Source organism: Hakea prostrata, chromosome 7 (genome assembly GCF_041222555.1).
Source record: "Hakea prostrata isolate BN-2017 chromosome 7, UWA_Hpros_2, whole genome shotgun sequence".
NCBI lineage: Eukaryota > Viridiplantae > Streptophyta > Magnoliopsida > Proteales > Proteaceae > Hakea > Hakea prostrata.
In genome coordinates, this window is record NC_142606.1 from 45,024,391 (window position 1) to 45,037,694 (window position 13,304).

At 39.4% G+C, this 13,304-nt stretch overlaps 1 protein-coding gene across 4 annotated transcripts in view; it reads left to right on the forward strand.

The window, feature by feature from the left end:
- LOC149011253 (uncharacterized) overlaps nt 1-13,304 on the forward strand; it is an 81,336-nt gene that overhangs the window by 44,402 nt on the left and 23,630 nt on the right. For all 4 annotated transcript variants that reach the window (XR_016174406.1, XM_089161285.1, XM_089161284.1 and 1 more), the window contains exons 6-7: nt 1,778-1,939; nt 2,029-2,250. Coding sequence is in view for 3 of the 4 variants with exons in the window: in XM_089161285.1 (XP_089017411.1) it covers nt 1,778-1,939; nt 2,029-2,250 (384 nt within the window). In the remaining variant the exon portion in view is untranslated. The remainder of the gene's footprint in view (nt 1-1,777; nt 1,940-2,028; nt 2,251-13,304) is intronic.

Sequence of the window (13,304 nt, forward strand, 5' to 3'; positions counted from 1 at the left end):
AGCAAATCGTCGAATAAGGAGAAGAGAAGGAGAAGGAGGCTCTTTCTTTCGAACCGCCTCTCAACCGGTTCATCGGTTTGGTTCGAGCTCAAAAAACCTAGAACCTCTTAAGCCCAGGTGGACCGATTACAAAGAGTGGGCCGCTAGACCCCCAAAGAAACCCCGTTGGGTCAAGCCCTCTCCATTAAACCCCAGCCCATCTTATTTCATCAACCAAATATCCAACCCATATTCCTTAATCCACCATTTTAAGTGCTTAGGCCTAACCCATTTAAAAGACCCACCATGGGCCCAACCTATTTCCTTAACCCAAAGCCCAATCCATTTCTTTTAACCCATGGTTTTAAGTATTTGGACCCCACCTCTTTTCCCCATCACTCATGGGCGTAGCCCATTTCATATTCCCAAAACCCAAGCCTTCTCAGCATTACCTTAAACCCAAATAACTCAAACGGATCAAGACCCACACCCAAACCAGCCTGAACCAAGAACTTACCAGAAAATGGTCCAACCGAACCAACAAGTTGGGGAACCATCGTCTTCAACCTTGCCGAATCAAGACGGACAGCAGGCGGCGGCAATGGATGTGCAGCGTTGTGATGGGCGTTAGTTTCGCTGTTGGCGACAGCAATTTGAAGACCAAGTGGGTGCGATTTGCTCCAACGACATTTGCACTGGAATTTCGGCCGGAGAAAACCACTGCTTGGCAACGTTCCCTCGGTTTTTCGCTGCAAGTGAAGACTCAACCCCAAATTTTCCATCACCTTGAGGACAAGGTGATTTTCGAGGGGCCGGTAGGGTTAGGGCCCTAGGATGATGCCATGTGGAGGAGAGAGAGTATTAGGGTTAGTTGAGGAGTGATAAATAAAAGGGAAATTGATGAGAGAGCGGATTGAATATGATGGGAGTGATTTTGGGCAGCCGTAGGCTGAGGGGCACCTCTGGGTGTGGGGGTGACTGGCACCATTAAAACCAGTTTATCAGTGTTATTTCTGGTATTTTTGTATTGATTTTGGGAGGTATTAGAAGGATCTTATCAATATCTCATAGCTCTAACAAAAATAGATAATAATCAGGTGAAAAAATATTTCGATTCCGGGATACTATAGATCGGCCTATGGAGTTCAACACATATTTATTCCATCAGTATATGGTCATCTATCACATATTTCCTTTACGTTTTATAGGTAAGAAAATACATTTTCCAAATAAAAGATTAAAAAGTAATACGTTTTGCAAATTTTTTTCTTCTAGATGGTGAGTTCGTAGATTGGCCCACGTTGTTCAACATATATTAATTTCATCATTATTGAACAAGTTTTGAACATTCATTTTCAAAAATACTAGTTTATAGAAGAATGGGTTACCTCACATAGGATTAAATGCTTCAATCTTGCTGTTGGAAGGCTTAATCTATGTCAATCACATGTTAACCGCTGGTGTTGTTGCATTTGCCCCTTGATGTGAGCAAGATCTAGTTCAAAATTGGGTTAAATCACATAATCCCCTTCCAGTCCTGGATTCGGTGCAATGCATATTTCTGATCACTATTATTAATTTTTTGGAAGTTCATCTTAAAGTCTGCATCTTGTAAGTATATGTTGATGCTGGCATATGTATAATCTTTTCTGCATTCTTTTCATGATAAATTATTCAACATTCAGGTTTCATTTGTTTAATGTGAAGTTATTCTGATTCCTATGTTGAGTAGTATAGGTTGCCAATGTTCTTAATGATAATAATTAGTTTTGTCTTTCTTTGTTTAACATTCAATTAGATACTGGAGTTTGGACCAATGTGATGGCTTCTGGACTGGGGCCTACTGCCAGATTTTCTGTCGCTGGAGATTGTGTGGATCAACGGAAGGGTATTCTTGTGTTTATAGGTGGATGCAACCAGGATCTTGAGGCCCTGGATGATATTTATTATTTGCACACAGGTGTGTCATTTCCTACATATTGGTCTCTAGTCTTGTTATTCATCTGAACTGAATCTTGAATTATGCGCTACTATTGCATCTATCAATAGAAATGTCGGTGGAAAATGGGCATCATGGACCAAGTCAAGAAAAGCTCTCTCTGAAGAAAGAATTGAAAAGGAAGTGCCAAGAACATTTCCCAGCAAGCCAGCTGATCAGTGATAAAAATCTTACCCAACAAGGGACAATACCTGATATGCATCGACCTATGCCTGTACCAATGTTGATGCCAATGCAAATGCGAGCACCAGTGTCAATTTATGGTCAAGCAAGTAAGCTGATTCACTCATATCATATTCTGTCTTTTTAACATTACAACCTTTTCAAAGTGCTTTCTTTTTCAATGTTTTGGGTTTGAGGTGGGGGGTATCTTGATTCTTGACACCACTGGCTGGCAATAATGTTTCTACTTTAACACTTCAATTGGATTTTTCCTGTATGTATTATTATTGGAAGTTTTTGTGAATTTGAACTGTACAATTTGGTCTTTTGGGATGTGACTTGTGTCTAAAAAGTTCGAAACACTAATGTGGTGGCTGATTGTTAGGAAACGGAAAATATGTAGAGAGAATGGAGTTGAAGAAGAAAAGAATTTGAGAGGCCTCACATTAATTGTAATGAACTCAAAGCAGTCTAATAAATAGAACAACTACAAGAACCTGGGCTGACTAGGAAACCAATGAGAAACATGAAGTCCAAAAAGAACTTGAAAAAAAGCCCCCAAACCATCTCAGGATTTAGCACAAGGCGCTAATCTCGAGACTTGGTTGTCTTCCCTTTTTATAAACAAATAGGCTAATTACTCTCTGGTACGAACATGACTTGGAGACATTACTGTGGTGTACATGCTGGTATGACCACTATCACTGTCTAGCTCATCATGCAGTTCATTCAACATATGCAAAATGGACAGTCATATAAATGTGTCATGCTATGCATGTCCTAGGCAAGCAAGTACTAGCATCACAATATGACATGAATGCATGACCAAAGGAACAATATAAGATCCATTACACATGGAAACCTAAACTCTCACTCACCACAAGTTATACATATCGTGTTAGGCCCACAAAACCACTGTTTGGGTCTCTCAATCACAACCCAAAGCTGTCTAGGATCTTTGTACACTAAATTGAGGTTTTAAGCTTACTGCTGTTAATGACATCCCATATGCAGCACTGTTTCATTGCTTGTACAGGGTCTACACCTTAGTTTTTGGGTCACCAATGGACTGAATAAACTGATTGTAGCATGATACATAATAATTCCAGACCTAGGGTTTCCAATGAAGGTCTCAATTTGGGGCTGTAAGCCCAATTCTTCAATTCTGAATTTTCTAAGGGTCATAGAGCCTTCTACAATTGGGCCTTTTACTCCTAGCAGCAAATGCCCCTGTTTTAGACTCAATTTCATACAATATAATTCTTTTTCCTCTTTTTATTTCTTTGATCAAATCCCAAATAGGAAATAGGATATTGAAGTATGCAAGGACTCTTTTTTCCATTAGGACTCTCTCAATAATATCTTTGTAGATTTGATTGATAATTTATAATCTCAGCCGTAGATCAAAAATTTGCTTATTTATCTCTAAAATATTTTGGAGTTGGCCCATAATCACATCTCTAGCCCATCATGCTCCAGATCAGGCCCATTTTTGCATTTGAGAATTTGAACGGATCTCTTGACGTGTAAAATTGCATGATTTATACCCAATACTCCAAATATTTGCTTAAATCTTGAAAGTCCTAAAATCTGCAAAAACAACATAAAACCCAAGGTAGCTCCACTCTAAGTGTGTAAAACGCATGCTTTATGCCCTAAGATTTCACACATAAATGTGCTCATCAATAGCAGCTGATTCAAGGTTGTGGGTAGGGTAATTCTTCTCATATTCCTTAAACTAGCGAGAGGCATAGACTACTACCTTATCACTTTGCATCAGAACACATCCTAAACCTTGTCTCGAATTATTAGAATACACTACTCCCATCAGTGCCATCAGGTAGAGTTAAGCCTGATGCTATCAGCCTGTCACTAACCTTTGTTTCAGTTCTTGGAAACTCTTCAGTTTTTGCATTCCTCAGTCCACCCAAATTTCACATTCTTTCTTGTAAGTCTTGTCAATGGTGCAGCTATATGGGAGGAATTCTCAATAGATCTTTTATAATATCTTAATAATCCTATGAAGCTTTTGACTTTATGGACATTCCTAGGAGTCTCCCAGCTTTGACTTTTCCTGGATTAACTTGAATTCCTTCCTTAGATACAACATGTCCTAAGAAAACTACTTAATGGAGCCAAGATACGCACTTGCTGAATTTGGCATATAATTGCTTCTCCGTTAATCTTGGCAGTACAAATCTTAAATGTTGCTTGTGTTCTTCTCTACTTCCGAATAGATCAAAATATCATCGATGAAAACTACCCCAAACTTATCAAGGACATCCTGGAATACTCTATTCATCAAATCCATAATGCTACAGGTGCTTTAGTCATCCAAATGGCATCACTAGAAATTCATAATGCCCATATCTAGTTCTAAATGCTGTCTTATTAATGTCACTCCTGGATTTTCAACTGATGATAACCCATCTGATGGAAACTGTTGGGCAATGCTGTGTCAGTATTGCCACATTAGCCTCCATTAGTTTTGATGATAACAAACATGAATTATTTATGGATATATTGAGTTGTGTATATTCATTTCAATATGAGAGCAAGTGGACCAAATCCAACTCAACGTTGATGCCAAACCCAATTCTAGGTCGAGACCAAGCCAAGATGGACATGAAGTTTAAGTCTAGATGAGCATGAAGAATGGAGTACAAGAAGATTTAATAACATCAACTCAAGCTTAAGCAATAAGACTTAGCAAATAAGGACTTAGGACACCTCCGTGCATATGTAAATGTAATTGCACTCATTTGCATCAAACCCTCGTGCATCATGTCATTAGATTGACGTAGGACATGTTAGGAGAGTGTATGAGGACATAGGATTGGTTAGAAGACCTTAAAAACCCTTAAAGTCCTATTTTGTGCCTTTTGTGTTGTAGAAGGAGCTTCGTCTAGCCCCAGATGGACATCCGTTTGGGCACAGAAGCTCAGATGGAGATTCGTTTGACCAGACAGCGATCCATCTGAGCTCTAACGGCTATTTTTAATGGCTATATTTTAATCAGACGACGATCTGTCTGGGCCAAAATTTTCCCGTTTTCTATCGGTTGGGGGTTGGGCTAAGGCATTTAAAGGCCATCTGTAGAAGCCCAATTCACCCCATTTGAAAGTAAGAATCTTGCCAATTGATCATCTACTCCCCAAATACTCTCAAGCTTTCAAATTGTAAGAATTGAATTGTATTTGCTTTTCACCTTTACTCCTTCCTTGAAGAACATACCAAGGCGTTTAAGCAAGCTTGAGGTGATAGAAGGCTATTGAAAGGTCATTGGTGGCGCATATCATTTCTATTTGGGCATACAACTCTCATTGCCTCACCCTCACACAAGGGGTAAAGTGTCACACCCCTTGTTAGGTAATATTTTTCAATCTATTGTATTTGGTTTTTTTCAATTCTAATGTCTAGGTAGACTAGAATTGGTTGAGAGTGCTCTTGCCCATGAACAAAGATTGTAGAGTGTGCTCTTGCCCGTGAACAAAGATTGTAGAGTGTGCTCTTGCCCGTGAACAAAGATTGTAGAGTGTGTTCGTGCCCATGAACAAAGATTATAGAGGGTGCTCATGCTTGTGAACAAAGATTGTAAAAGGGTGCTCCTGCCCCTTAACAAAGATTGTAAGGGTTTGATTCTCTACCCTTCGTATTGAAAGAGAATCATTAGTGGAATTCTCTTTTGAGGCCAAGAGAGTAGTGGTCATAGACTTGTAAAATCAATCCACTATAAAATCTTTGTGTTGTGGATTGTGTGTTTGCAAATTTGTTTGAGTTCAATTTATTTTGCTTAGTTATATTTAAATTTGCTTACTTAATCTTGTATTTGTAATCAAACCGAAAAATTGTTAAATTCACTAGTTGCAACCTATTCACCCCCCTCTAGGTTGCATTAACATAAACCAATGATAGAATGCGTGGGGAATTAGATCTTCCCAATCGTGGACACTTTTACGGTTTTGGAGTTGGATTGGGTGGATTTAGTAGGCCATGGGAATCTCAAATGGGCTAAATTTTGATGGTCTAAGGGATCAGGGGAGGTTTTGAAATTACCAAAACCCTAATGGGTTGAGGAGGAAATAATTGCAGGGTAGGCTCAAATTGGTATGGGTTGGGAATTCTCAGACAACTTCCTAATCTTTTCTCAATTCTTTCTTTTCTTTCTTTTCTTTCTTTGTTACCTTTTCTCTTTTTCTTCTTCCCTTCTTTCTTTCTCTTTTCTTCTTTTTTCTTTAGTGCACTGTCTCTCGTCATCTTTCTCCAACGCTGTTTCTTGTTTAACAACCATCCACCTAGTGGACCAAGACCAAATAGATTTTGGTAAGAAATCATACACATAGACAACACAACTTTAAACTAGAAATGCCCATGGCCTACCAGATTCCCCTACTCTTGATTCCATATAAAAAAAGGTTATAGAATATCATTACCAGTATTGGACCATAGATCATGGAAGCCCTTATCCTTTCTATTGTGATAAACCTAATAAGGGGTGTTTGAATGTTGACTCTTATAGGCCTCTGACCATGGCCCTATTGTTTTGTAGTTGGTACAAATCCATTTCTGATTGGGCTTGAAATCGCAAGCAAAGAAGGGATGAGAATCATGAGATCAAGAAGAAATTGGGTGTAGAAGAGGGAGGGATTTCTATGTCAGGTGCAGATTGGGCATAGGGCAGTAGTTGAGCTGGTGATCTGGCAAAAAAGAAGATGGGTGAAGGGGTGTTCCTTCACCCACCTCAATCAGTTTAGGGGTGGTGCTTTTGGGTTTCAACTTTCAACTAAAAGTAGGTAATTTCCGGTCTCTATCATTTTCGGAAAATGCAGTTAGTTTTTTTTTTTTTTTTTTTGAAAATACTTAACAGTTATCCAAGCACTTGATAATGAAAATTAACCATAGGGAGGTTATTGTCAGGTATTCTAGATAAAAGGGTAGGTACTTGTTATATGTCTGGTTTGAGATCTTGGTCTCGACCTAGATCTTGAATGGCCAAAATACCTAGATCTGGTAATTTTTCCAGGTGTAACTCGAGTGAACTCGAGGGCCATCTTGGTGGGTTTTTGGGGTCAAGTTGGGTTGGAATTTGGTGTTAGCCTAATTTAGCTTTCTAAACACATTGGTGGCTTTAAATTTGTGAGAAAATAAGTTTATAACGTGAGTTCCAACTCGACCCTAAATTTGAAACTGAAATGCTGAAATATTGAACATGTAGATTTATAAAACATGAAATACAGAATTATTATTTGATATAACTGAAAATATAAGGTCTAAAGTTAAATGATACATCAAACATATCTAATTGTTCACAATTCCACATATGACATTAGTCACATTACAACATCGGTGTACTAATAAGTTACCACGAGTACTAGTTAAAATGTACTATCTAAGTCACCAACTAGCTTTTCTAACATAAATTATAAACATGTTCAAAACATAAGTTTTTTCATGAAACTTTAGTTTTCGTTTTCTACAAACAAAATTTTTTAAATACTAAAATTCAAAAAATAAATTAATAATAAAGAATAATTTTGGTTTTATGAAATTGTATATTGGGGAAAGATGTTCAACACACATTTAATCCACATTCAAAAACCTAATGTAGAACATAGTCTTTTAAAAAAAATGAAATTTGGGAAGAAAACTCACTTTGCTTGAAGAATGGCTTCAAAATCACATAATCCTTCTTGATTACTTGTAGATGAGCTAAATGGAGGGTTGATGCAGTCTAGGGGATGATTCAAGCACTTTTATGGCGAAAAATCAGCCAAAAGTTAAAAACGGCAAAAGCATGGAAGAAGTCGAGTAGAGAGGGTTGAGTTGAGACGAGCCAAAATTTTCTATTTAGAATTGACTGGCTTGACTGAGATATTGTGTTTTCGACATTTCGCAAGCCAAGTCATCTTGAGGTCCCTTGAAAACTGAGATCTCAATGGGGATCTTGGCGAGTTTTGACAAGAGTTCAAACCATGGTTATATATGTCAACTACCAGGGGAGGTACTTGTCATTTATCCTAGTTTTGGCAAAAAATGGATTTCTTGCAAAGTGAAAATTTTTAAAAAATAGGATTAATAATTGTTTAAAGTGATTTTGTTGTTGATATGGAGAAAATATGATCGAATTGGTTCATTCTTGGTTCGACCCTCGACTCCGGTCGAGACGAAGGGAATCGACTCGCTTCCGAGGGAGCCGGGTTCAGGAGGTAGCTTGCTGAGGAAGAAAACTAAATCAGCCACAAGCACGCCCTAATCCGATACTTTTGGAGTAGGTTAATTAACCTAATGACGGCTAGCAGAATTCGACGGCTGTCACTCATCACTATCATATGGATAACCTTCAGATAACAGTTGGGTTATCCTAGGAGTCCTCTACTAGTCCAAACTAGTAGAAGTCTATCACTTAACGGATCTATCTGTTAAGATCCAACGACTATCCGAAGAAGGCTCAAATACATCCAACGAAGAAGATTCGAAGGTACACTCTATATAAGACATTACCTCCCCACAAAAGAGAGGATGGACGAAAACACTCAGATGCTTGCTATCTGAATCGTATTCTTGTTATTCATTCCTTAGCTCTGTGCTCTAGCAGAGCCGTTTGTGATTAAGTTCATCAACTGACTTAGCCTTCGGAGGTGGACTCCCCGATCCTAGCGGTCGGGCCACATCTGACGCTTTATTTTGCAGGTCATTCTCAGGAGATCTAAGGGCTGAGCAGATTTTGGACGCATCAGTTGAATATTGGAATTGGATGCTCTACAGCGTCGGAGAGTCATTTTATTTTATTTTCACCAATTAATTACATTATTTTATCTTACAAAATCTATAAAATATTAAAAAAATAGGAAATATGAAATATCAAGGAAAAGCAACCCATTTGCTGGAATACTTTTAAACGCATGTACTGTATATCAAAATTCAAATAGTGTCAAATGCATCACTTGATTGTACTAATCAATATTGGAAATTGTTAACAATTTGTGTAGAAATTCTTTTTATTAAGAAAATATATACTAAGGTTATGGGATTCTTTTGATTTAGTTATTTTATTGTTTCAGCAGCTAGACATTATGTTTAATACATATTAATACATTACTTTTCTATTAAGACTGTGAAGGTAGAAGTGTTGATGTGCAACACGTATTGTGGTGAGCTAGTGTGGCATAATGGAGACCTAATATATGCTGATAAAAAGAATTTCAGGGAAGATGCTCGATTCGGGAGGAGCCACTAGATTGAGCGAAATTTGTCTTGTTACCATAGTGATGTTGCAAAATGCACCAGCTATTGCAAAGCTGTCAAGTGCAGGAAGCTTAAAGACGGATGAGATGGAATGGAAGCATCAAGACTTTAATGAGGTAGTGATTCAGAGGGTACCAGTGGAGGTGTATGCAGCTGTCTCTGATGTTGATTTTAGACCTACATAGGAATTCCAATCAGGGGCTGATTAAGACAATTCAGCAAGTTGCTAACCGACAATTTTTCCATTTTTATAGTTTAACACAAAGTGAGTATGCCAGAGGAGTTGGAGGATTAGGGTCACTGCGATAGAGCGTGGAAGTGAGATGAAAAAGCATAGACATGGAGATTGGCAGAATCAACTTTTGATAGGAGAGTCCTTTAAATCCTCCATTTCTTCTATCATAGCTTTCTTCCACTAAGGATGATTGGTGGTAAAGATGGTCAAGCATGAGATGCTTTTGGCAAACTTATTGTTGTACTTTAACTTCCCATCTAATGTATCTTTGGGAAAATATTATCAAGCATTCTTGGTGCCATTGAAGCGCTGGCCCACCCTTTGAGAGTTGATGAATGCGTTCTTGCTAAAGGAGAAGGATGAGTTGGATGATTACATTTATACATTGAAGCCGTTAGAAAATAGACTTTAATGAGCCAAAAAACAGTGCAGAAATAAGAACAGAGAAGAAGAAGTGAGAGGAACCATAGCAAGACCTGCGATCGCAGCTAACCTTTATTTATAGCCTTCAATACTACAACTTGAGAGACAAGAAAGTTGTCCTCTGAAAAGCAAATAAAAAAATACAATCTGTGGAGCTAGCATTCTGATAGAACCCTACTAAAACTTCCCAAAATCCATACAAAAATGCAAGAAATAACAAGATAACACTGGTTTCTATGGTGCCAGTCCCCCCCCCCCCCCCAACCTCACGGTGTTCCTCAGCCTATGGCTGCCCACAAGACTCTCCAAACATTCGATGCCCTCTCCTCACTCTTCTCCCTCTATTTATTATCTCAACTAACCCTAACTAACCTTCATTCCACTTGGCCTCATCCTAGGGTCCTAACAACTGCCGGCCTCTCGAAAATCACCTTGTCCTCAAGGTGATGGAAATTTTGAAGAAGTTATAGCCCTCTGCTTGCTTGCCACAAAACTAGGCCATTGCAGTCCCTCACAAGAAATATATCAGACACTAAAGACGCATATGTTTGCCACATTTATTTTTCATCGCTATGTGGAGCAGCAAGAATATCACCACGATCAGCCAAAAGACTTCGCCGATTGATCCCTTGACGAGCATTGTCTAGCAATAGTATGGTACTTACGCAATTCTGATATCCCATTCCTAAACAAATCATCAGAGGAAATCCGCTGCTTTTGCAACGCAGAAATTTTCTTTTTTTTAAAAGATTTTCAATCTGTAGTCCCATGCAGAGTTTGTTGTGAAGATTGGCAATCCAAATCGCATTAGCACCCACTTCGTAGAAAATATGTCCTCTGGTTTCATACTGCCTCCCAATCGTTGCCGCTGCGATTCGTGACGCTGCAATCCAGGGTTTGGAGGTTGAAAAAGAGGTTAGGGTTGAGTAAATAGATCGTTTCCATAAATGCCCCTGTTTATGGTGTATGGCTAATGGGCTATTTGGTTTTTGGACCCTTATTTGCTTGGGTACTAAAGCAATTGGTAGATTGGGCCTGAAAATATAACACCTGATGGGCTGCTGCCAAGCATCTTTAACTTGGCTTCTTGAGGCCCACATTTTGAATTTTGAATTTTGAATTCGGGGCATGTTATTCAATTCGGCCCAGCTTAATAGGTCCTAATGCTTCTTTTTTTTCCTTTGGTCCACAGCCCATGGATTTGGTCCACAGTCCATGGGTTTATTACACAGAAATAAATAGCCAAAAATGGAAATGAGAGGAAGTGGGTTTTGGGTTAATGAAATAGGCCAGGCCCATGAGAGATAGTTAAATGGGGTAAGGTCCAAATACTTAAAACCTTGGGTTAAGATAAATGGGCTGGGTAATGGTTTGATGGAAGGGGTTTGGTTTTGGGTCATGAAACCGTAATGGGCCCAAATTAATTTTTTTGAATGGGCTAGGTCCAAACACTTAAAAGTGTGGATGAAGGTATATAGGTTGGTTATTGGGCTAATGGAATAAAATGGGTTGGGGTTTAAAGAAATAGGTTGGGCCCAAGAAGGTTTCTTTGGGAACCAAGCGGCCCAATCTTTAAACTTGGTTCGTGTGGGCCCTAAATGTGAGAATGGGCGAACCTGAGTTGGGCCAAAGTTATGGCTCTTAATGAATGAACCAAACCCACGAACCGATTTGAGGTGAACCGAACCAATTCGAAAAACCCTAACCTCCATCGTCTTCCCCTACGAACAGAATCAGCCGCCGTCGGAGTCCTCCAAGCCTCGGTCCTCGAATCTTCTCGAGGCTTTGGATATGGCAGCCATACTCGTGTGCATCAATCCGGTAGGCATGATACCTAAAACTCTATGCTCTCTCCGGGCAGGAACCACCGAGTAATCGACCGATGCGCATGTCACTGGTGTCTCCACGGTTTGGTCCCTAGTTCCACCACTCCAAGCATCCCTAAGTTCATCCGGTTGTTGTCCAAAATGAGTTACGCGCGAAGAAATCAAGCAAGGCCTGAAACCCCCAACAAACACCGGCCAACCGAAACCACTAACCCACCAAAGCCGAGAGCATCCAGCCAATATTACACCAATTTGGTGTGCGAAAATTGGACATATAACCACCAGCTCCATCACGAAAAAGTGAAAAGCATTCACCTCCCAAATCACAGCTGATGCCAACGATAAAACCCTACTAATACTTCCCAAAATCCATACAAGAATGCAAGAAATAACAAGATAACACTGGTTTCTATGGTGCCAGACACCCCCCCACACCTCACGGTGTTCCTCAGCCTACAGCTGCCCACAAGACTCTCCAAACATTCGATGCCCTCTCCTCACTCTTCTCCCTCTATTTATTATCTCAACTAACCCTAACTAACCTTCATTCCACCTGGCCTCATCCTAGGGTCCTAACACATTCTAACTCCTAAGATCTGCCCAAAGTAGAAACTATAGAAAAGGAAAGTCCCAAATTAGTAAAACAGAATTAGAAAGTATACTTTCCAAAACTCCTAAACCTTGTTCACCAAGTCTCCTACACCAAAAATAGAAGGTAATGCAACACATCCCTTAGAAGAATGCTCATAAGTAAGTTAAGCACCAAGGCGGTGCTTTTGCACATTCTTCAACAGTCGCCCTCAAGCTGGAGCAGCAAGTCTCTTATGCCCAACTTCCAACAAATAGTTTGAAAACTTGGCTTACAAAGCTTTAGTGAACAAATCCACTAGCTGGTCAGTTGAAATCACAAAGGGAGTCTCAATAATTTTCTTCTTGACTGCATCATAAACAAAGTGATAGTCCACCTCTATATGCTTTGTCCTCTCATGGAACAATGGATTACTGATAACATAGGTTGTAGCATGGTTATCACAAAACATTTTCGTAAGCGCAGTAATTGGAAATCCCATTTCCCCCCATAGGGAACGAAACCACATCAGCTTGGCAACTGTGTGAGCAATGGCTCTACACTTTGCTTCAGCACTAGATCGGGCAATAGTAGATTACTTTTTATTCCTCCAAGTCACAAGATTTACACCAAGGAAAGTGCAATAACCTATTGTAGACCGCTGATCAGTTGTAGACCCTCACCAATCAACATCAGAAAAAGCCACCGAATCCATACTCTAATTTGGCTGACAAATCAGTCCTTTCCAGGCACACTCTTAAGATGCCAAAGTACTGTCATTGCAGCATCCCAATGGGCCTTTCTAGGAGACTGCATAGACTAGCTTTACAAACCAACATAATAAGAGATATTAGGACAAGTAACGGT